The sequence below is a fragment of the Agelaius tricolor genome, unplaced genomic scaffold (assembly GCF_023055355.1).
Source record: "Agelaius tricolor isolate 1412-34295 unplaced genomic scaffold, bAgeTri1.0.p SCAF_9, whole genome shotgun sequence".
NCBI classification, from domain to species: Eukaryota; Metazoa; Chordata; class Aves; order Passeriformes; family Icteridae; genus Agelaius; species Agelaius tricolor.
This window is the reverse complement of record NW_027269269.1, coordinates 34,782,415-34,803,852: the sequence shown is the minus strand read 5'-3', so window position 1 is coordinate 34,803,852 and position 21,438 is coordinate 34,782,415. Positions and strand designations below refer to the sequence as shown.

The 21,438-nt window shown below is 41.1% G+C and overlaps 1 protein-coding gene across 4 annotated transcripts in view; it reads right to left on the bottom strand.

Annotated features, from left to right (window-relative positions):
- Positions 1-21,438, bottom strand: part of APP (amyloid beta precursor protein) — a 199,237-nt gene that overhangs the window by 37,969 nt on the left and 139,830 nt on the right. For all 4 annotated transcript variants that reach the window (XM_071433650.1, XM_071433649.1, XM_071433652.1 and 1 more), the window contains 4 exons: positions 18,191-18,265; positions 17,855-18,013; positions 6,088-6,216; positions 4,023-4,122 (listed from right to left, as the gene is read on the bottom strand). In XM_071433650.1, coding sequence (XP_071289751.1) covers positions 4,023-4,122; positions 6,088-6,216; positions 17,855-18,013; positions 18,191-18,265 — 463 coding nt within the window. The remainder of the gene's footprint in view (positions 1-4,022; positions 4,123-6,087; positions 6,217-17,854; positions 18,014-18,190; positions 18,266-21,438) is intronic.

Genomic DNA, 21,438 nt, shown 5'->3' with positions numbered 1-21,438 from the left:
AGTTGGAGGACACAAATGTTTAAAATAGCACCTGACCCACAGTACACTATATATATCTGAAAGCAGGCACTGATTTGGGGTCAGCCTGGGTTTGCCTTCTCTTCCAGACAAGTAATGTGCATGTGGCACCCAGAAAATGCTGCAGAACAACAGGACAGGCAGAGTGGAACAGAATAATAAAATAACAACAGTTTGATTTTATTTGTCAAGGGACAGTTGAAATAATATTCTTTTACTTATTGCTCATAACTGAATGTTTCTGAGCTTAGGTACAATACTGCTGTGGTATTACTACAATGCTTAATATTTCCTCAGTGGTGGGCTAGAAAAGTTGAATCTGAGGACATCAATTTGGAAACAAGAATTAAACTGCCTGCCCACATGACTGATGCACAAAGCTCTGACGTAGTTTCTGATTCAGAGGCTATGCCTGCTGTGCCACTCTCTGCAATAAATTGCCTTTTACATAGATGGATAAGCAATCTAATCAAATAAGGATTTAAAGCAGGACGCGCTTGAAGGAACTGCTGATTTTGCTTAAAGCCTACTATTGCTTTTTCTGGGTTTCAATACATGTTAAATAGTATATGAGATTTATCAGAGAGAAAAGGTGAGTACAAATACCTAGGCAGGCAAATAATGTGCTCAGATTTCTTTTTGTGCCACTCTCCTATTCGTGGGGCATACTCCTGCCCATAAGAAACTTCATTTATCACCAAGAACTACATCAATTGCCAAGAGCAAACTCTTTTTAACACATTTGCATCACTGTCCCTTGTGAAATCATTTGCAGCCAGAATGTCAGTCTCCTACCCAAATGACCTGCTTATTCTTTCCAAGCTTTTTCAGAACAACCATGGTCAGGTGACCTCTTTCTGGAACTCTCAGACTGGCTCCTTTTCCTCTGCCCCAGCATGAACAAGAGACAGCCAGCAATATCCTTTCTCACACATCCGGAATTTGCTGCTACATTACAGTGCCTGAAACCCTTATGGGGCATTTGCACATCACACATTGGTCAAATGCTTAGGATGAAAGCCCTCACTTAAATTAAGTGCTGTTTTCTACCCTCTGGAATGCTGTGAGTCTTCCAACTACCTATATGCTCCTATGACACCCACTGTTAAAGCTGGTGGACATCAGCTGGTGATGGACACCTGCAGGTAAGGACTAAAACTCAGTTAAATTTTACCCTAAATTCCTACCATCATCTTTGCTGGACTTACAAAAATAATAAGAAAAGGCTGCTCTTAAAAGGCATAAGAGCCTGTTTTAAACACAAAAGCTGGATTTTTTATTTTGGATTTTGCACATTATAACAATGGCTGTAAGCCTGCCTTTTAAGGTAGAAACTTCAATCATGGTCTGTATTTTAAGGAAACTCCAAATGTCCAACAGCTAGACTGTGATTTATCAGATTAACTGTGCAAAAATAGGTCATAATATTTTTAGCAATAGGAAAAATAGAGTGAAAAACAGCACCACATTATCTGTAAGAAGAATTAAACCCATGGGACAAATTCATAGCAAACTGGATCTCATTTGTATTGCTGCTTACAGAGCTACTTGTTTGATTCAGGGAAAATCTACCTTTGTCAGAGCTCTGTTATCTAAAGCAAAGATTAGCCATTCCTCAAGGTAGAAACTTTTCATGAAGAACTCTACAGCAGAGTGGAACTAGAAACTAAAACTATAATAAAGAACTCTACAGCAGAGTGGAACAAGAAACTAAAACTATAATCAAGAAAGAAAATTAACTAAAACTATTTTCAACCATGTCTCCTTAGATGTAGTTTATTAGTTAGACACTCTGTGTGAGATGTTCTTACCTCATTTATTTTTCAAATTTTCTACTGACTCAGACTTTCTAAGTCAATGGTTCCAACAAAAGGTATTTAATCAAACATCTGCCTTTTTACTGAGAGTTGTAGTATTTCTTGGGAATGCTACAAAGTGAAATTTTATTAGAAGTTTACTTTCCCACAGATTTTGCAGCTGTAAAAGATGTCCTTTTCCATGGGTTTAGGAAGAGTACAGAGACTAAGAAATTCAGTAATTTCAGAAGAGAATTTGAAACAGGCTGATCAGAGTGAGAAGGCTCAGAGCTAGGAGGATACTGTATTCTTGAACACATGGGAATGAGCTCTGCAAACTTCATTAAAACCAACATGCAAAACAAAGTTTAGAGACAGTATTATCAACAAGAAGAACATTGATACTGAAAGACATTGCATTATGGAAAACTATTTTATCTAGATCTAATATTTTACCCAGAAAAGATAGTACTTTAATTTGTGTTGCTTAGGAACTCCGAATTATGAGAACTTTAATTGCTTTAAACTTTGCAATGCATTGAACAGTTTTTAGCACAGCATAAACCACAAAAAGAAAAAAAAATCAAGGTAAGGAAAAGCTGCTCAAGAGACTGCAACAAACATTTTCATTGTGATTTCTTAGCTGCTCTCAACTTATTAGGAAAGAATACCTTAGTAATTTTAGGCTCTTTTTTGCCCCTAAAAATTAGTATTACATTTGAGATTAGAAGTCAGATTCTTGTAAACGACTCAGCAGTTACTAGACTTTTGGTCTCATGCCACTCCAAAGATTCTGGAATTCTTGTTCCACTTCAGTACATAGAAAGGAGAACAAAATTTACAAGAATACCCTCAGCAACAAGCATTAACATTACCAAGAATAGAAAGAAGAAATTGAAGTTTGAAGCAAAAACCCCAAGGGAATGGTAGCAGTGCAAAAAGAAAACTAACTGAGCATCTCAAAGACCTCACAGTACTGACATCTTCTTTCTACAGAAATGATATGCTTTCAAATTATCAGTAAGATGTTGTTCCTCCCTGAATGACTCTACATCCACAGACTGAGACCGTGGATTGTGCCTAATAATTGTGGAGCACAGAAACACACAGTTAAGGACAATTACTAACCAGTTATCTTCTGGCTGCCTCCCAGTCCCTTCCACTATTTCTTGATCTCATCTCCAGCCCTCTCAAGCAGAAGCATATCTCTGTCATAACTCATACTTTGGGCAAATGAATCCACCACTATTCCCTGCCCATCCCTCCCTGTGTCTTAAATGCATCCTAATCCTTACTGCAGTGACACACCTCCCTCCCTCATGTTTTGAAGAAATCAATGACTTATTTATTCAGCTGAACCTGATTACTAGTGAAATTAATACATTAACTGCTACTTACTGCTACAACTTGTGCAAAAATGACTGTCCCATCTCTGACCTTTACATTTAACCATGTGTTATTTTTTCTAAAGACAAACATTAGCAACATGATGTCCAAAACTGAGTGCAGCTGCCTTGCTGCAATAGCAGCAAACAGCAAAGTATGAGTGCTGTACTGGAGATCTCTGTGCTGCAGCACTGCCACAGCCAAGGGCAGGAATCTGGATGGAAGGAAAGGCCATTATCCCTCACAGCTGTCTGTCATTCCAGCTCTCAGGGAAGAGGCAAACATAGGTCTGTTGCTACTGGATTCATCCACAGTCCAGCTTGGATGCTGGAAAAAATGGGAGGAGCAGAGATATCAATTTGATAACTAACCAAGAACTAAAATGCATGACTACTAGGATACTGCCAACTTGATACTTACACTTTTCTCAGATCCTTGCTTCTGCAACCAATTTTTTAGCTGTGGGATTTCCAAATGGTCTATATCATGTAAATACTTACCAGGTAAACTAAATATCCAAAGGATAGGGTTTGCCTAAATCTCATTGTCAATTGTTGCATCCCTATAGCATGGAAGGCTCCAAATGTCAATTAACATATTTCAGGGAAGACATTTACAGCAGTATGATGATGCCACTGCACAGGATATACCAAGGGTTCATTATAATTTAATTCAAAATTTAAGAATGTTGCCAGGTTTACTCCTCTATTTTTCAGCTGAGGAGTGTATCAATAGGAAAAGTGAGATGATGTATTTTTGCTTTTGGTGGTAATTTCTCATCACAGAAATATATGTCTTTTTCTACATAAGTAGTTTGCATACCAACTTCATCCTGGATCTCCTCTGCCACAGCAGGCACATTGTAGAGGAAGGAGAGAGACTGGTTCATGCGTTCGTATATCACACGTAGATGCGTCATAACCTACGGAAACAAAAGTGTTCAAAGGAGGGCAATACTATGGATAATTTGACATTATCACAAATTTCACAGATTATAGGAAGCAAGACCATTTTCACTTGTGCAGGAATAAGATTTCAATATGCCCTACATATCAAAATTGTCAAAGCTATTACAAAACTCACCTCTCTCCTACAGCTGCTGAAAAATACCATTCTAGATGCTCTTCCATAGCCACCTGAAATCCCATGGAAATGCAGTAATTTAAAGTAAGGGTTTACATTTGCTGTGGGGCAGAACATGCACACAAGCAGCTGTTGTGGCAGAAATCCACAGCTTCATTCTTCTTTCAGCAAAGTTTACATTTGCCCCTACTCATAAGTTTTCACATAACATGTAAACCAAGTGAGGCACAGTGATTGCTGCATCAAAATGTTTCAGGTGTTTGGATTTATTTATTTATTTACTTCCTGATCCAAATACTGCGAAAAGAAACAGCTCTCCAAAGAAAAAGAAAAAAAAAAAGTAGCATTTACAAATTGCAAATATTTCAGCTGCAAACATAAATATTTCTACCCAGAAGGATTACTGTACCCTCTCATTTGATTACAGCTCTATTGCCTCAAGTGCCCTCACATTGTTATGGGTTGAGTTATGACATTGTATGATACGTGCTCCCCCAGGCTACTCTTCACAAGTATCACCTTTCTTCAGTGGAAGGAGAAATTGAGGTGCATCTTAGAAGACTGACAAGATAATTAGGCCTAACAAGTAAAAGGAGTTGCAGACAGCAATTTTAGTGAAATGGCAGCATGATTTCTTCAAATCTAAATATTTATGCTATTGAACTAAATATTTTGTCTTCCATTTTTCACTGAAAAACATTTCACTAACAGAACTCTCAGGCCACATTTCCCCAGCCATCTGACCAATTCTAGACACAGAGATGCTATATCAATACTCATTCCTACAATGACATGTTAGACAATACACTGCACTTCTTGTATTTATATATAAGTTTCTATTCTTCACTATTGCTGCCACACAACCTGCACTCTGCAAAATTTCACCGATTTTTGTCATTAAATAACCCAATGGGACTTGGAAAAAAAAGTTAGAATAGATGCTTAAGACAAGGCAAAGACAATAGTCACTGCAGAAGACTTTTAGAAGTGTGCATTTCTCACTCAAGCAATTTCAAGACAGCATGATCTCAATGTACACATTTGGCTGAAACAGATGTTTGAAACTCTAATCTGCTATCCAGGGAGGTACATGGTTTTGATTTTTCTTTTTGTGATGTCTGTCAGTCAGTTCAAAAACTGGCTGGAACAGTGCCTGCCACTGAATCCTACAGAGGGAACAGCGGCAGATTCCACAGATTCCAGCACACTGTTTTTACAGCTTATCCATTGCAACTCCAATAATTAATTGCTGTTTTGAAAGCCAAATACATCTTCAATCTTGGGTGTTTTCTTTCTGCTTTCTTGCCCTCTATGATTTATGAAGACAAGATAAAAGATGTTCCAAAACATATGCATTGAGGTCTATAGTAACATTCAGCAGTTAAATGCCATGAAGGACAGTGTCTGTTTTAAAAGAACACATTAAACTTGAGTGCATCACAGTAATCACATTTATAGACATTACAAGTTCCTCTGCAATGACTATAGAAAGGTTGGTCACAATCAGATGGCTACACCACTTCTGGTTCTGCCACTTCAGCTGAGAGGCATGAAGGCTCCTCAGAACATGTCCATGACTGACTCAAGGTCCAGACAGACAAAAACCCTGTATTCAGCTCTTCTCAGAAGAAAAATCATACTTCCATTACTCTATCACTTTGTCTTCTGATGAAAACAGATTGTTTATGATTGCATTTAAAGCTGTCCATGGAAAGGAGCTGGGTATTTTATAAAAAATAGTTCGACAGAAATTTCACAATAGCTATGAACTAACACAACCTCACTAACCATCAGTGGGGATTACCTGAGATCTGATTTGGGCAGCTTTCTTTGGGTCTACCATGCGGACATGTTCAAAGTGTTTGAGAGTGTGCTGTCTGTCCTTCTGCTCAGCACGCACATACTTCTTCAGCATGTTGAATACATGACGAGGCTACGGGGAAAGAAAAAGAACAAAAAAACATCAGTTTAGAATGACACATGTTTTCATTTTTCATTTCTTGCACTGGAGATGTTTCCCAAGCCAAAAGCCCTCGGTGCTATCTTCTGAAGACAACTCTGACTACTATAAGGAAGATCTTCTCAACTGAACACCATCAGGATGCACCATTAAATAGTAGTTGTAGGCAGTAGATAATGTTCCTGAGAAGGGTGTTCAGATTTCTATGTTTCTATGAATAACCAATCCCCAGACTTGACTGCAAAACTTAAGGAAAAAAAAACAACACAATGTTCCTGCCCTGTCACTATTGCTGCACCACCAGAGGAGAAAACAGAGGAAAAGAACTACAGAGTTGAGGTACAGAACATACACATCCAAAACACACAACTGACTGAAAACCCGTAAGAAAAAAGAGACATCTGCCCAGTTTTCTGAAGTTTCTCAGCTTACATGCCAGATTTTGCAAAAATATGAAGTCTATTGCAAATAATATTAATTAGTAAAACCTAATGGATATATGCCTTCAGGCATGTAACTGAATACAAAGAAAGAAAAAGAAAGGAAAGAAGTGGCGGAAGGAAGTGGCGGAAGGACGTGGCGGAAGGAAGGAAGGAAGTGGCATGAGGAAGTGGGGGAAGGGAAGGGAAGGGAAGGGAAGGGAAGGGAAGGGAAGGGAAGGGAAGGGAAGGGAAGGGAAGGGAAGGGAAGGGAAGGGAAGGGAAGGAAAGGAAAGGAAAGGAAAGGAAAGGAAAGGAAAGGAAAGGAAAGGAAAGGAAAGGAAAGGAAAGGAAAGGAAAGGAAAGGAAAGGAAAGGAAAGGAAAGGAAAGGAAAGGAAAGGAAAGGAAAGGAAAGGAAAGGAAAGGAAAGGAAAGGAAAGGAAAGGAAAGGAAAGGAAAGGAAAGGAAAGGAAAGGAAAGGAAAGGAAAGGAAAGGAAAGGAAAGGAAAGGAAAGGAAAGGAAAGGAAAGGAAAAGGAGCTGAAGGGAACTTGAAAATATACACAGTGATGGCAGAGCACTGAAGGCTAAGACATGTATTCTTATGTACTTTCCTGCACTGCATAATAATACAGTGCCAAAACAGGAAGTGATCTCCAGCATCCAGCTAGGACACCCATCTTTAACTCTGAGATTATATGGATTCTGGAAATGCAGTCCCCCTTCTCTCCATTCCCACTTGTGGTGCTGTGCTTGTGCATCCTACCTGAAGCTGCCAAGCAGTGAGAAGGAACAGAAAGATGACCTTACTGTGCAGCAGATTAAAGAACGAACAGAAGTGATAAAGAGCCTGTCTAGGCACTGAGAATGACACAGGGAAGAAGGTATGGAAGTGATAAAAAAAGTGTCAGAAGCTCTGTGCACAGCTTTCCAAAGCAGGAAGAACTGTGGGTGAAGGTGAAGTTTTAAGAAGATTTAGATTCATGGACAAATATAGAGCACAAACTGATTTAACATTTACACAAGAGATGAATACTAAGATATGGAGTCCAAAAATTTCAGAACCTCTTCAGTTTAAGAGAAGCAACAGATTCAAAAATGTCTGAGGAAAGCAAACCAAAGGTTATTTGAAGAAGATATGTCAGACAGAAATAGAGATGTGAAGCCATATCTTGCCAGAGAATTAAACTTAGTGTCTCCATTGCCTGAGAGAAATAACTCAAAGTCCCCAATGCCAAGTACTCTCAGATGAAGTTTCAAGAAACCCTGGACAAATGCTGGAAACCGAGTAATCCTCACAACCTTGTGGGAATGGCCAAACAACTGAAATGCCAACTGTAAAGCTCTATTGAAATGAAGGCTAGAAGACCAGGAAGTTTAATAACAAGAAGAAAATTTTGAAGACAGAAAATTTAACTACCTTTCCTGATAATTCAACTTTTCTTGCCCCCAAGACACGTCCAGATAACAGGCTAGGGTTATGTTGATTAGTTAGGAATAATATGGGTACTGTGTACTCCAAAACTCTGGACTGGCTGGCAAGAAGCTTAAATCCACAGTCTCATGGCACACACTATTCAGGCAAATGCAGCAAAAAAGACACACCTGATAAGATGTGAACCTACCAATTATTTTAAGCACACACTGTAACACCGTTTGCTCCCATCCAACTTATTCCAAAGCTCCCCCTTCTCAGAAGATTCAAACACCTGTTTTTATCTACAACTGACGTTGATCGTGGCCCTTCTTACAAGCTATTATAACCATCCAGCAGATGTGCTCATGTCTTTGGGTATTTAATAGTTGTTAGCTTAAAATCCCAATTATACTGGAGAATGTTGTTGAAGTATTATTTTATATAGCTTTCCTGAGTACCTGGGGACTTGCATGCATTCAATACCTGTGGATAGGTTCACAGACAATTTATCTGGGCTACACAGACTACCTAGGGTAACAATGCACCATTAAGAACTAATGTTCTGCCTAGAACTGTAGAGAATATGCCTTGTCTCTTATTTGAAAGATGAGTCATTCTGTGGTCTTGTATATTAGATCTAAAATGCCCATAATCCAGTTTCTAGCAAGTTATATATAAACATGCAGATGTCCCTATACTGATCCTAATCTGCTATTTCAGATTTTAAGGGAGTGATGAAACAGTGCAGTTTCATTGAGCTTGGAAAATGGAAACATCACATGTAGTTTGCACGGCTAAAATCTCTCCTCTTGGAAAAAAAATAATCTCTTCTTGTGGAAATCCAAAATATTTACTACAAAGAAACCACACTAAAACCATTAGAAAACAGGTCTGTGTATTGAAAATACAATTTCCTGGCTTTGTGCCATGGAACTTCCATGGGAAATTCTAAGCTGGCTTGTCATTTTGATCAAAATTCACTCTAAATCAAAGAGGAAACTTTCACAATGCTATTTAACCTTGTCTTTAGAGAAAAATCAATCATCAGTCCCTTCCAATTACTGCTCTTGCAATGTGCAACAATTGCTTCTTTTCATTCACTATTCTGAATACCTTGTGTATCATATTCAGTACATATTTCACTCACTACATTATTAACTTGCAGGTTTCATCATGGAGAAGTACTTCATTTTAGAAACATTCAAGGAAAGTTGAACTGAATGACTGCAAACACTTACTCATAGGCAAGACAAATAAATCCCCATCCAGATACCTATTCTTTGGAGTTAAAAATGCCTTCTCATAATTTCTACTAGTTTGCAACAAAACATGTTATCTCACACATCAAAATCACAGTGCTACAATGGTGCCCAAGACTTACATTTGCCTCCTCTCTCAAGGACTCCTCTGGTGACCAAATAAAATGAAAACCATTTGAATCAATCTCATTATTTGTTTTTCACTATTTCAACTTACTGAACTTCGACAAATTAAGACAAATTTTGTTTCTGCTCACTATTTTAAAACTCTTAATTCTAGATACAACAAACCTGCCAGGGTTTAAAATGACATTTTGGAAAATGGAATTAGCTGACCACCTTTCTTGAAATCTGACTTTGTATAAAAACAGAGCTGAAATCCATGCTATTTCATAAAAAACCTACAAAATTAAGTATATGTGAAGAATTCCACAGCTGGAAATTAATGGGTTTGGAGAAGCAGAGCTGAAGGGTAGAGTATTAGAGCTGGACTGCTGTTTCCTGCTGCACAGGAGGATTTTTATCACCAATTCAGCAGCAACACTTTGGCCTGCCTCCAGCTGCATACTTCCACAGCAACCTCCTTGGACTCAGGAAATGCTTTGAGCTTCCCAAACTCTGAGACACTGAGCATGGGCCCCCCTGCAGATTCCTCTTCCCTGTCCAAACAGCCAAACCAGACTATTTTCAGCCTGCCCTGTGCTCTCTCTGTGAACAGGCACTGCTCCCAAGAATAACAGGTACCAGAGTAAGTTTTGAAGAAAAAAAAAATGGGGAAAAAAAAATCAGATTGATTAATGTACATTACAGGGTTTATCTCAACAATCCTGGTCTTCTAAGCAAGAATTTCTATTTCAGTAAAATAGTGCTGAATTAGAGGAGAAGCATTTTAAACTGATTTTAAGGATTATATGCTCATTTTAATTTATGTGCAAAGTAAAGAGGTTAATTAATTATCTTTCAAAGTTTTCCTGTATGTTTCCCTCATCTAAAGCCCTTTATTTCATCAATTTTCTTTTCTGCTTGTCTTTGTCACCCACCACCACCTTCCCACAGATAATGTGCCTCTCTGACCATCAAAGATTAGAAAGGAATACATAAATCCACAAAAATTTGACATGCACATGAAAGAGGGAATAGAAGCAAATTACAGAATCAGTCTGCTCACAGAGAATGATGGATTTGAATTCCCCTTTTTAATGTAAAAAATTAAGGGGAAAATTTCCAAATATTTTAAAAACTAGAGGCATATTGCTTCCAGATGCCACTAATCCTCCTTTCCTGTAGTAAGCCCACCAAGGATGATGAAACAATATACTATTTTGACACTGGATACTGAACAGCTGCACCTCATTTTCAAAGGCAGCAAAGTACAACAGCACAGCTAAGCTGCATCAGGAATCAAGAATGAGGATCAAATTTTGAGTTTCTGGGGAGACTGCATGACAGTGCTTCTGAGAACAGAACAAGAGTATAAATATTTGGTTTTGCTTACTTTTGTTTTCTTGTACACCTTGAAACAATTTCATCTCTGTGTGCTCCCTCTCTCCCTTGCTGCCCTGAGTGGTACTCAGAGGCACACCTCTGAAACTGCACTGGGCAATCATCCATGTAACACATGAAAAAAACCTGCAGTTAGTTTTGGATCCAATACAGGAGCTATTCACAAAGGATTCATGGACTTTTGAACCCTCCTAACTGCATGCAGCACTTCCATAAAAAACTCTAACTTCTTTTTAACATTTCAATCCAAATTCTTCCTCACAACTTTAGAGAAAGAGAATCCATCACTTAAAATATTTAGAATCTATTTTTATAGTAAACATACTAATAGCAAACCATGTAACTTGAAGCAGGCAATGAAAGGGGTTCTTAAAAATAAGTTGAGAAGTCCAGAACTCCCCACTCCCACAATTTTTCTAATAGTACTTAACAAGTTATCAGTAGGGTTATGAATTACTCTCCCAAAGATAACACAACTGCATCAAATGCACTTTTAGTTTACTAGGAAACTGCCAGAGTGAAATACAGCTAAGGTATCAAAGTTGCATTTTCCATTAAGCCCATTTTCTCCTTGGCTAGGCAGCTGAAGTTTGGATTCAGAGTGTATTCAAACTTCTGGCTCCATATCCTGCAATGCAGTTAGTTAGGATTAACTCATTAGGTCATTCAGTTATCATCAATCACTCCCCAGGTTTCACCCTCACAGAACCACTAGGTTGGAAGAGATCTTTAAGGTCATCGAGTCCAACCCATGCCCTAATACCACCTCAACTAAACCATGGCACCGGGTGCCACATCCAGTCTTTTTTTAAACCCATCCAGGGATGGTGACTCCACCACCTCCCCAGGCAGGTCATTCCAGTACTTTATCACTCTTTCTGTAAAAAACTTTTTCCGAATATCCAGCCTAAATTTCCCTTAGCTCAGCTAAAGACTGTGTCCTCTCATTCTGTCATTTGTTGCCTGGCAAAAGAGATCAAACCCCACCTGGCTGCGGCCACCTTTCAGGAAGTTGTAGAGAGTGATAAGGTCACCCCTGAGTCTCCTTTTCTCCAGGCTGAACACCCCCAGCTCCCTCAGTCCCTCCTCACAGGGTTTGTGTTCCCAGCCCCTCACCAGCCTCGTTGCCTCCTCTGGATGTGCTCAAGCATCTCAAGGTCCTTCCCAAACTGAGGGGCCAGAACTGGACACAGCCCTCAGGGTGTGGCCCCACCAGTGCCAAGGGCAGGGGAAGGATGACCTCCCTGCTCCTGCTGGCCACACTGTCCCTGACACAGGCCAGGAGCCATTGGCCTTCTTGGCCACCAGGGCACACTGCTGGCTCATGCTCATGTCAGCCAGTGCCCCCAGGTCCCTTTCTGCCTGGGCACTGTCCAGCCACTCTGTCCCCAGCCTGTAATGCTGCAGGAGGTTATTGTGATAAAAATGCAGGACTCAGCACCTGGACTTATTAAACTCCATCCCATTGGACTCTGCCCATCCATCCAATTGATCCAGGTCTCTCTGCAGAGCCCTCCTTCCTTCCAACAGATCAACAGATGTGCTCAGCTTAGTGTCATCTGCAAATTTGCCAATGAAAGACTCAATCCCCTCATCCATGTCATCAATAAAGATATTGAACAGAGCTGGTCCCAGCACAGAGCCCTGAGGGACACCCCTGCTGGCTGCCCCCAGCTGGATGTGGCACCGTTCACCAGCACTCTCTGGGCCCGGCCATCCAGCCAGTTCCTAACCCAGCACAGAGTGCTCCTGTCCCAGCCCTGGGCTGCCAGCTTTTCCAGGAGTGTGCTGTGGGAGACAGCATCAAAGCCTTGCTGAAGTCCAGGTACACAACATCCACAGCCTTTCCTGCTTCCACCAGCTGGGTCACCTGGCCACAAAAGGAGACCAGGTTGGTCAAACATGACCTACCCCTCCTAAACCCCTGCTGGCTGGGTCTGAAACCCTGCCCATCCTGTAAGTGCTGCATGATGACACTCAGTACAAACTGTTCCATAACCTTACCAGGTACTGAGATCAGACTGACTGGCCTATAATTACCAGGATCCTCCTTTGTACCCTTCTTGTGAATGGGCATCACACTGGCCAGCTTCCATTCATCTGGAACCTCCCCAGTGAGCCAGGACTGTTGGTAAAAGATGGAGAGTGGTTTCACAAGCTCATCTGCCAGCTCCCTCATCACCTTGGGATGGATCCCATCCGGTCCCATAGATTTATGAACATCCAAGCAGCTCAGCAGTTCTCAGCCTGCTTCCTCCTGGATAACAGGGGGGCTGTTCTGCTCCCTGACACCATCTACCAGCCCAGGAAGACAGTTGTCCTGAGGACAAGCTGTCTTTCCACTGAAGACAGAGGCAAAGACGGTGTTAAACACCTCCACCTTCTTTCCGTCTGCAGTCACTAAATTCCCTCCCACATCCAGTGGAGAACTGAGGATGTTCTTACCCTTCCTTTTGTCATTAATATATTTGTAAAAACATTTTTTATTATCTTTTGTAAAAGTTGCCAAAATAAGTTCTAACTGAGCTTTGGTCTCTTTAATTTTTTTTCTACATGCCTATCCTGAGGTGACTTTATGATGCTGAATTACAATTTATCCCCATTCATCTGTTTAGCCCAGAAATAAGTTTTGCACCTTTAAGACTGGTTCTGAGAATGAAGAGGGAAGGGGAGAGAAGAAATGCACAGTTTGTTTTCAGACACTGCACTCACTCCTACACATTCCTGCTCCTGGACTGTGTTGTCTGTGGATGGACAGACAGCAGGACAGAGCTCTTCTTTGTTTTTTAGATAGTTTTTAGCTAGCTAAGGCAGAGGAGTTCCCTGGACTGTAGTTTTTCTTCTTCTTGGACCTGTTCAAACCTGCTCTGGACTGAACACCAGCAGAGCACCAGCAGCTCACACCTGTGGCCCACTGGGCTGAGTCTGAGCTGCAGCATTTCCAGCACCAAAGGGACTGATAAGAGACTGAGTGAGCTGAGCTACAGCCCATGGAGGGACTTTTTGAGTTTGTCATCTCTTTTGGAGCAGCAAGAGGTTTTATTGTTTAATATTGTTCATTTTTTTGTGCAGGTGAATACTTTGCCTGTTAAATAAACAGTCTTTTTCCACTTTTCTCCAAGGAAATCTTTTCCTGCACCAGTTGGGGAGGAGCCACTTGAATCTGCTTTCTAGAGGAACCCTTTCAGAAATTCTCTCCCAAATTTGTCCTAAACCAGGACAAAGACAATTTTTGGCACCCAAAGTGTGGCTTGAGAAAGTGGAAAAAAACCTGTACTGATTGCATTTTGGTTTTACTTACTCTGTATTGGGATAAAGCAGTCAGTAACCATGTTGCTTGAATTCACAATGTCTCTCTGGGCATAGGCCTTCATGCGTCTGTGGTCTCTAGGCATTCTTGAGGTTTTCGTACCTTTCTGGTCCCTAGGCTTATTTTCTTATCCAGAGATAGCTCCAGTATTGTCCCAAATATGTAGTTTTTACAGGAGAATGGCATGGATTACAATAGCTATTGTGCTGGTCTTGGTGATAATGATTTATAGGGAGTTTACAAAGGTACTGGAGTCTGTTCAAGATATGTATGGTATACAGTTTTTTCATCCTACCCTTCATCCTAGTTCTAGTTCCAGTTCCTAGTAGTTTTGGGGATTTATTAGTAATTGCACCCAGCTTGTTAGAGGAGGAGCAGGGGATAAGGCTTTTCAGCCTTTCCTTTCCTTCTTCCCCTTTGAATCTGTTAAGTCACTTTTTGAGAATGTTCAGTTTCCCCTGAATGTTAAAGATACCACTGTCCTGGTATTTAATCTGGTAAGCATCCTCTATATGGTCTGCAGCTTCTCTAGCATGAGGGCTGAGATGCCCAAAGGAGCTGATGAGACCCCTGACCCAGAAATAGACCCAGGTGTGGAAAATCTTGAGTGGTGTGGGAAATGGGAGGAGATGGGCCAAACCCTGAAGGAATTTTCTGACCCTACAGCCTGGCACTTGCCACATGAACAAATACTGAACCCAGCTGAGGTGGGGAAATACTTGGAAGAGAAGTGCCATGATGACTAAGGAGAAAAAGATCATTGCAGTAAGCTGGGCCCTGGCCTATGCTTATCACATGCTGCTAGATACTGTAGGGCAGCAGACAGAGGCAGGGGGGCAGGCAGATAAATCAGCAGCTACCCCAGTCACTCAGGCTGCACCTAACACCCCAGCTACTCAGGCTGCAGCTAAGGCAGACAGTAAACCTAAGCCCAGAGCTAAACCAGAAAGTGAGCCTGAACCAATGGCTGCTGCTGCTACCACAAGAAGCAAGAAACACACAACCAATACTGATCAGCCAGTGGATGATGATGATCCTAGGGAAGGACTCTCAACACCAATTACTGATGTAAAATCAGAAGTCACTGCTGAGTCCTTTTCCCTGAAGGCCCTTCGTGGCCTGAGAAAATGCCCTAGGAACCTGTCGCAGACACATTTTATGAAAAATCCTTTTGCTAGGATTTTTTCTTCTGAGAAGCTGAGAGGCCTCAGAAACAAAACATAAACAATAATTACCTGCTGCTGTGGAATGCAACAGGAGCATCTTTGATTGGTCTCATGTGGTTGTTTTTAATTAATGGCCAATCACAGTCCAACTGTCTTGGACTCTCTGGTCAGCCACAAGATTTTATTATCATTCTTTTCCATTCCTTTCTAATCCTTGCAAGCCTTCTGATGAAATCCTTTCTTCTATTCTTTTAGTATAGTTTTAATATATAATTTTCTTTTAATATAATATATACCATAGAATAATAAATCAGCCTTCTGAAACATGGAGTCAAGATTCTCATCTCTTCCCTCATCCTGGGACCCCTGCGAACACCACCAGAGGAACACCCTGAAATATTTCCTGGGATACCTGACCCTCCTTCCAAAGATGATACATCCTCTTTTTATTCCTAGGTTCCTTCAAAACCTCCTCCTCTCTTTCAATAGAACTAGACAATCATCCTGCTGAATTCAAGGTCAATGTTTTCAAGTGCTTTGGCATGCACCTGATCAGCAGTTCAACACCTCAACTGTCATCAGCTACAGGGCATATAACCAAAAAATGCTGAGGCAAGGACAAGACTATCTACAAGACTGAACAAGGACTTCTTTAAGGACATTATTTTTTGAATTTTTTGAAACTGTTTGTCCCTGTTATTTTGAGATGAGTCCCTGTCTGGTAGCACTTTCAGCTAATGTTACCTCCATGCTTGCTGCCTGCTCCTTTCGGAATTATTAGATTTTGTAGGACACATATAGGACATATACTCAATATAGGATGCACTTCAGTCTTTCAAACAATACCTTCAAAACTTATTTTTACTGGACTAATGTCACCTTTCAGGCCTGGTGCTCCCTCCCTGACACAGGAAATGCATCATTAATTTAAATGTCCTGAGAGCTGATTACAAGCTACACAAGCACAAAATGCAAGTTTTTCTGGTCCCAGAGTCACTTAACATTTTTTCCCCTTAGACAGTTCTGCAGCTGAAGTTCACTTTGTGTCCTCTGCATTTCACATTTTGTCACCTGTGGAGACCTTTCTGCTGTTATGTGTGGTCCCCATCATACCCTTCAACAACCACAGATACCTGAAGAACCAGGCTTCCAGCCTGACGCACACACGGCTTGAAATCAAATAATTTTACTGGGGTACTTTTCAGACAGGATTACATTTGTACAAGGCTGAATTTCAAAGCAGGAAAGCTTGGCTCCAAAGCCAAGTGTGGAACCCTACCTTTGGTGAACTACCCAAACCCATGGTACAAGAAAGCAAACATGACCTGCAGCCAGTCCATACACTTACCTCAGTTCTGAGCCAGACTCCAGCTACTTAAAGGAAGCCACATTCCAGTTTATAACTCACTAATCCATCTCCTAATGAGTTCAAGCCTTTCACTACCCTCACTGTGGTAAGAGGTTATAACATGCAACTCACACTCAGACCAAGTAACATTCTCTATCAATTTAACATCAACTAGCTTCATTTTCCACAAATTACTACTGCAAAATACACAGAAACTCTTCCCACAACTATCCTGAAGTCACCCCTCAACACTTTTACTTAAGTGAAAGATTTTAATTTTTTTAAATTTAATTTTTACTTGGCTGACATGGTAAAAGCAAGAGAGCTTTGTACCACAGGATGGAGAAAAAAAGTTCAATTATGACAACAATGATAAGGAACTAAAAGAATGATCACTTTTCCAAATACACAGGTTTCTCCTCAGAAGGAAATTCACTGAAAATATGAAATGCAATCATGTTAGTCATATTGGTATAACTCCCTTTAAGGTCAAATTCACTAAAAGACTCAGCAGTGTAACAATGTTTTTTTCCATCTAGGAAGTGTTCAAGAAGCCAGAGATACATAAAACTGCTTTCCCCCAGTCTTTTTGCAAATTCTCTTCCTCTGGGGGTCACTGACCAGCTATTGTGGTATTGAAACAAATATCAGAGATATAAAGTCATTAAATTCTACTCAATCTGCATTCTGAATGTACATGTTTACACCCATCAAAAGCAGACAACTTTGAATTGCTAGTGTGCTAACTTCATGCCATCCAACAATCCTCACAGGATCCTTCACTAAACACTTCAAAAGTTCAACAAACAAAACAAAAAATCACTACCATCCTATCTTTAAGCTCCATGTTGTCATGATCAAGTATCATAATGTGCATTACTTGGAGATTACTTGGAGGGGACACCATTCTCCTGCAAGATCTGCTGCAATCTGAACTGCTGCAATTTCTGACAACCAAATCACTTCCAAGTTATTTGCTGAAGTATCTTTACTATGCATCTATCCACCAACAGGTATTCACATGGGGAGCTTGTGCAGGCATTGAGGCAAACTGTCTGACTGCTGTCACAGCCCTTGCACAGTGAGCTCCCGGCTCCAAAGCTGGACTGCACCTGGGCACATCTACATTTCCCCCAGGACAACTGCAATGATTTTGCCACAGCTGGCAGAGCCTGTGTATCCCACTCACCCTGGGTGGGACAGTCTGCAGGGCTGTGATGTAGTTCTCCAGAGCAATGCGCCGGCGGTCATTCAGCATGGCTTCCACCCGTGCCATGTGAGTCTCCACGAGCTGCTGTCTTTCATTTGCTGCTTCCTGCTCCAGTGATTCCACTTTCTCCTGGAAATGCTGAAAAAACCATCAATCACAACAGAAACAGAGAAGACATCAGCATAGATGGGCAAAAAGAGTAGAGAATAACATGAAATCTCCATCAAGTAGATTATTAAATTTCATCACACCCAGCTGCCCTTGTATCTTAACTGGGGCTCCAGATGGTAAGGTTGTGGTTGCATTTTCCTTTACCTGGATGACAGCTTTCTTGTCGGCCTTTGGCAAGCTCTTTGCTTGGCGCTCTGCCTCTTCCCACTCTCTCATGACCTAATGAATAAAACAAAAAGTGTGACTTTGCTGTTTTCCTCTCATGTCCCATGGCTTAGCAGCAGCCAAGCACTGCAGCTCCAGGAGTCATATTTTTACATTCCTATCCCTCCTTTTATCTCTAAATAAAAAGGCAGTTACAACATTTTATGAAGGTAGGATCCTGTTATTAAATTAAAAAAAGACAGTACTTGTGTGTCTGAACACTGTGTCAAGCTCTCACAACTCCACTGTGAGGGAACACATTAACCAGTCCTCAAGCAAGGGAAGTGGAGATCTCCATGGGTAAACACACCAACCCTTTTTCATCTCAGACAGAAAGAAAACAGATTCCATTCTTTTTGTCCAAGGGTGTAAATTTCACACCTTGAACTCATTCCAATTGAATCATGCCACCTTTTTTGGCACAATGAAAGCTTTTCATTTACTGAGACTGCATCACTGGCCTGAGTAGGGCAGATCAAAAATTACACATAATTTGTGCTAGTCCAGCTATTTGTCCAGAAACGGGTTGTAGAAACACTTCCAAGAACTGAATATGTATCTCAAGTACAACACTGTCAGAAAAATAACACAGGAGATCTTTCAATGTCATTTCTTTCAGCAATGTGAGAAGCTTCCTCTTCTTGTAATACAGAGCAGTAGTATTTTGATAGTCAAGGAGTGGGTTAATTTGTTGTCCATGAGATCTGAAACCTTTCTGCCATCTGTAGGCATCTCTCATTTCACACCTAGACAGCAAACTCCTCAGATAATACATTTTATATAGGAACAATTGTTTCCACTGAATGAAGTGCACACAAAGAGGTGACTATTTATGTGCAGCATTAGCATGCTAAGAAACCTATAAGCAATTACTCACAAAGTGCATTTCCTTTCCTTCTCAATAAAACACACACTTTCACACCATTTAATAAAAATTGCCAAGATAATTTTTTAAAAAGCTCAGAGTCCACATGGACAACTGAAATTTTACCAAGACCAATACTAAAGGCATGAGAAAAAAGATCTGCTGTGTCTCATGCTTGCAAGTTGAGCCTCCAACACTCACCTCCTGTCTCAGGCTTCCCAGTTTTCCCACACACCACACAAGACATTGCTAATCAGGCCCTTTGATGAGCAGACTGGAAAGTGCTGGTGGTGCCTAAGGGTACCTGGTTGAGCCTGTGCCTTTGAGAAAAAACAACCCACACAAACCTGGGCTCAAAGGAGACTTTTACAAGTCCCAGGCCTTAAAATGTAGTATCTCTCAGTTCTATACAGGGTTGTAGGATTACCAAGCAGGTTGAAACCTGCACTCCAGAACAACTCAATGTATGGGATTTTGTTGCCAAGTTTTAATCTTCCTTTTAACCTCAAACCCTAGAGTGTATCTCAAGACAACAGTACATCAGTTATGGTAAAACCAGATCAACTCATTGTCAGCAAAATTATTTATCTGTAAGAGATGCTGGCCTCAATAACAGCCCAAAAGAATGGAGACTTAACTTTTGGGAAACTAATAGGGTGTTGTAAACTTAATATTTTTTTGGTGAAATTTGAGAAATTGTTTTGCCTGCTTTTTGGCTTTACCAGGGGCATGGTTAGGCAGCAGTTAAAAGCAGAAACCAGAAACTAAATAGTTAGAATCACAGTCTTTATCTCACCCCACTCTTTTACTGAAACCTAAGCTGAAATTTAAGTCCCAAGAACTGTACTCCAACCAATGTAACTGTCAGCCTAAAACTGCCTCTTCAGTTTACATTATCTTCTCATCAGACAATACCCATTGATGTTTAAATTGAAGCCAAGCTCTAAGGCAGCAGGAAAACAAAATTTACAAGGAGTTGTAGCAAGGAAGCAATGACAGAGAACATGACGGGTAGTGCACTGAAGTTACAGGTCACCCCTGCCCATGCTACTATTGCAATACTTTGGCACAGGAGCTTTCACTGATTCTCTGACAAAACAGAACTAGGTGACAATAACTGACACCACAATTTAGAGCACAGTGATGTGTTCTGGAAAAAAACCATGTTAATTCTCAGAGTGCTGCTGTGTATTCAGTGTGCATTAAGCACTCAGCTCTTAATTGTGCTTAGGCCATATGACTGTGGGGGCTGAGAAAATAATTTGTGTACATCTTTCCAGAGACCTGAGATGCCACTGATGGCAGGATGTGTCAGAGACTGAAATTTTATGGTTTTGTCTATTATAGCAAAAGTACATAACAAAAACTGCACAGAAAACCATCCAAGCCCACCCTGAATGGGCCTCCTGACTGAAACCCTGAACTGTGAGTTAAACCTCCTAAGGAACAGAGATAAGAAAAGTGACACTATTGTTCAAAGCATCTGGAAGAGCATCCACTGCAGGGCCCAGGCAAGCACCTTCAGGGGTGGAGGCCACAGCCCCAGGCTTATCTGCTGCCAGGCCTGCAGAGTCCCCCACCTAAGGGGGGGAGGAGGAGGGGTTTGGGTGTATGGAGAAAAAGTCTCTGGTGAGAGGCAGTGAATGCTCATCCTCCACTGTGCAGGAGAACCCAGGGGCCCCTTCACTCAGGAAAAGCTACATCCACGTGAAGGACAGCTGAGGGGTGTCATGGCCCATCAATGGCACCCCAAAGGGGTCCCCAGACCCTGCACCAGAGCACTGCAGCATGATGCAACAGATCCACAGTGTTGCAAGGGACAGTGTCAAAGCTATCACCCTTAGGGGAGGCACCTGGGCACTCCCACCTGGCCCAAACATTTATTAATCCTGTACTTTAATTAATCCTATAATTCTAAACTTTTTGGTGCCGCCACGGCAGGGGACCCTCACCACCAAAAAGATGGGATGGAAGAGAAGAACAAGATGTCATTGGGACCTCCAGAAGGGTGATATGTTTCTACCTAACCCCTGTCACTCTCTCCTGGTCCCCTCACCCCCCATGCACAACTCTTTTTCTATTTCTTTCTTTCATCTTTCTTTCTCTTTGCCTCTTTTACTATTAAATAAAATATATCAAGTTTTTTTGGAAACAACATCGAACCTCGTTTGGTTTTAATCACATTTTTTGGGTATATTTAAAACTGTCCTGGGTCCAATCCATTTTATTCACAGAGGCTTAGTTTGCTTTGGTCTCCTGTGTTATGCCAGATCATGACAAGCCCCAAAGGAGTCCCAAGACCCTGCACCAGAGCACTGCAGGT